Source organism: Penaeus monodon, chromosome 28 (genome assembly GCF_015228065.2).
Source record: "Penaeus monodon isolate SGIC_2016 chromosome 28, NSTDA_Pmon_1, whole genome shotgun sequence".
NCBI lineage: Eukaryota > Metazoa > Arthropoda > Malacostraca > Decapoda > Penaeidae > Penaeus > Penaeus monodon.
This window is the reverse complement of record NC_051413.1, coordinates 33,402,530-33,405,693: the sequence shown is the minus strand read 5'-3', so window position 1 is coordinate 33,405,693 and position 3,164 is coordinate 33,402,530. Positions and strand designations below refer to the sequence as shown.

The 3,164-nt window shown below is 40.2% G+C and overlaps 1 protein-coding gene across 1 annotated transcript in view; it reads right to left on the bottom strand.

The window, feature by feature from the left end:
* Nucleotides 1-3,164, bottom strand: part of LOC119591517 (protein lines-like) — a 9,358-nt gene that overhangs the window by 660 nt on the left and 5,534 nt on the right. The window contains exons 2-3 of the mRNA XM_037940266.1: nt 3,052-3,124; nt 953-2,718 (exon numbers count right to left, since the gene is read on the bottom strand). Of these exons, the coding sequence (XP_037796194.1) occupies nt 953-2,421 (1,469 nt within the window). The 5' untranslated portion in view covers nt 2,422-2,718; nt 3,052-3,124. The remainder of the gene's footprint in view (nt 1-952; nt 2,719-3,051; nt 3,125-3,164) is intronic.

Below are 3,164 nucleotides of genomic sequence, written 5' to 3'. Positions count from 1 at the left end.
GGTACAACAAACACAATAATTGGACATGGTGATTAAAAGAGAATATGTTTCACTCACATAGATAAACAATATATATATATATTAATAATAATTAAATCTAGCAATATAAAGAATAACAATACATATATAAAAATATAATACAGATTTAATTTGTAGTTCTGCTCCGATACAGAATGACACATTACACCTTTCCCCAAAGTGCTTAATACATTTTACTATATTTAGTATTTTTCAATTGCTCGTTCTCATGCTTAATTGACACTTTGCTATCTATTTCTCACAGTTATCATTCAGAAAATGTAGCAAACCAAGCAACTATGTATAATATTGACAATAATGTTATAAACCACAATCTTGATCATCATATATATATGTAGCAAATGCAAATCATAAAACCTCACAAATTGTAAAAATGAAAATATCTGTTTTCCCTTTCACACAAAAAATATACTATTCTTTAATGGATGCAGAATCTGCTCCACCTAATAGAAGGAGTTCACAATATGGTACATTATATACTATTCCCCCTCCTTAGTAGGAATACCAGACGCTGAATGCACATGAGAAAGAAGTAGACTTGTAAATGGCTAAACAATTAACCCCACAATGTATCAAAATATATCACAAACACTATAGTGTCAGATAAAGAAGTTCCATGTTATGAATTTTTAAAATCAAGTTTGCTCTTTATTAATGTTTGATGTTTGAAAAGGCAGGTCTATCTTAATTTTATGATTTATGCCTGTTTATATCTTGAAACCTAAATTTTGTATAAATAAGCAATCTAAATCATGAACGAGCACATAAACAAAATAAATGTCTAAAAAATCTCTAATGGATTCTTAATGAACTAATATAAACACAAATTTATCATTTTAACATGCAGTCAATTCTATACTGTGCATATCTTATAATGAAAATGATACTTCCAAACTCAAACTCTAATATTTACCTTATACGTATTCCTAATCCAGTGAAAATGTCAAGGCCACAGACCATGGATTCCACCAACCAGTCGTCCTGATCAGCAAAGAGTCGCACCATCCACTCAGCCATTGGAGCCTCTGGGTGGTAGGGCAACTTCGATTTGACAAAGTGGTCCACCTTGCGCACCACTTCTCTTAAGCTGCGTTCTATAATTGCCATGTCCACATCCTCAGACCCTGATCCTCCAGAACGAGAAGAATTCTCGGATGAAGAGTCACAGCGTGTCTCTTTCACTGTCACTGCTATGGCCTTCAGAACCACCAACACCACTTTGTGTAATATCGTACGATCCCCTTGGTCCATACCATTCACTGTTCCTGAACTGGGTCCAGCTCCAATGTCCATGGATGAGCTCTGACTTGGTTGTGATCTGTTTCCCGCTGACCCCCCACAAGGCACACACTCCAAAAACCGCCGATCTTTCACTGCACGAATAAGGAGGTGGGCCAAGTTACAGGGCTCCTCTGCTAATACGTCCTGGAGGGCCAGCGTACTCCCATAACACAAGACCTCGTTGTAAAGATCGAGCACTTTCCGCCACACAATAGTATGTGTGTGTCGTGTGAGTGGAGTCATCAGGCGTTCCAATCCTGAGTAAAATTCTTTAGTATCTGTCACTGATAAATTAGCTTTCACTGATATTAATGACTCCCACAGTGTTAAAAATGATACAATAACATGTTCTCTCTCCACAGTAAACTCATTAACTAATTCTGTCAACCTGGCTACCAGGAGGAACCACTTGCGATCTAACTTCTTAGTTGCTACGTATTTCACCTCATTCACTCCCTGGGTATCAGCAGGAGTTAAAGTTATTTTTGAACAATCTGGCGGCTGACCACTCTCTGCCTCGGTCCCTTCAAGCGGATGTTCATCTAGATCCTTCCACTCAATCACTCTTCTCACTACCTCAATGGAATGGCCTACTTCAATTAAGTTGGTTGAATCTGCAAGGTTTTCCACAAGCTTTTCTAAAACAAGTTCACTGGCACGGCCTCGAAGCATCAGCAGTAGTGAGGAGAGAGCGCGTGAGGCTGAGTAACTGATGTACTTGTCCTCTGAGGCCATGAAACCAAAGAGGATGTCCAGCACAGCCCCTTCATTGTCTGCTCCTGCTGCAACAACCTCACTGATGCGGGAGCACAGCACACCTCTGCTCTGCTGTCTGAGGGACACTTCAAAAAACAAGGTGAGCATGCTGATATAGAGGAGAGTCTCATCACGCAGCCGCAACAAGTGGGCTACAGGATGAGAGGAAAAGCAGTCATTGCAGACAGCTAATGTGTGCAGGATGTCTGGTAGCTGCAATGAGCACAGACATTTACGAATGAGCTGTGCATGGATGATTTCTAAGTCTGGCCGTGGCAGCAGCTGCCCCCCACCGTCATCTCCCGAGGGGGGCAACTTCACCCTTTTCTGTTGTGGCTCGACCATCTTCACATGGCCAACAATCACTTCACGCCTGCATGATTTCTGTACCTATCTTGAGTTCTTGGAAGCACAAGTTCTGCGAACTCTTGTGGGCAACCAACCTCCATAGCACCTTCTTGCAAACAAGTTGCCTCTTGGATAAACCAGGAAGGTCTGATTCCAGCCCTCCCTCTGTGTAACCAACCAGGTCATGTGGCCAGCTGAGACTCAAGAGGCTAACCTTCGGGATACAAAGTGGTTCTCTTTTATCTTCATTGTCTTCCTTCTCTTATTTGCACCATACTCTTGGGTCAGGCAAAACTGCAAAGTTCAATACAACTGTATAAATAAATTGGTCCAAAACAGTTCTGAACTTGTGGAATGCTACACACTGACACAAAGAAAAAAATAGTTTCCAACATTTTGATATTAACATGAATTCTGAAACAGTAAATCTTAAGAAACAACCATCAATTGCAAAATCTGAAAGTGTGAAACTTTACTTCCAGGCATTACACAAATAATCAAACAGATATCACCTAACTGAGCTTCATCTAATACCTTTTGCCACTTTTACATTGCAATAGTATAAAGATTGTTTTAACTCCTAACATCAGTTTCAAAAGAATTACATACATGGGTATCTGTACTTACCCAACATCAGGCTGGGCTGTGACTTGCTTCACCAGGGTAAAGGCGTCATGGGTTTTCCTTGTTGTCGTTGTACCTGAAGCATAAAAGTATAATTAACGCCATCCTCATTGTCT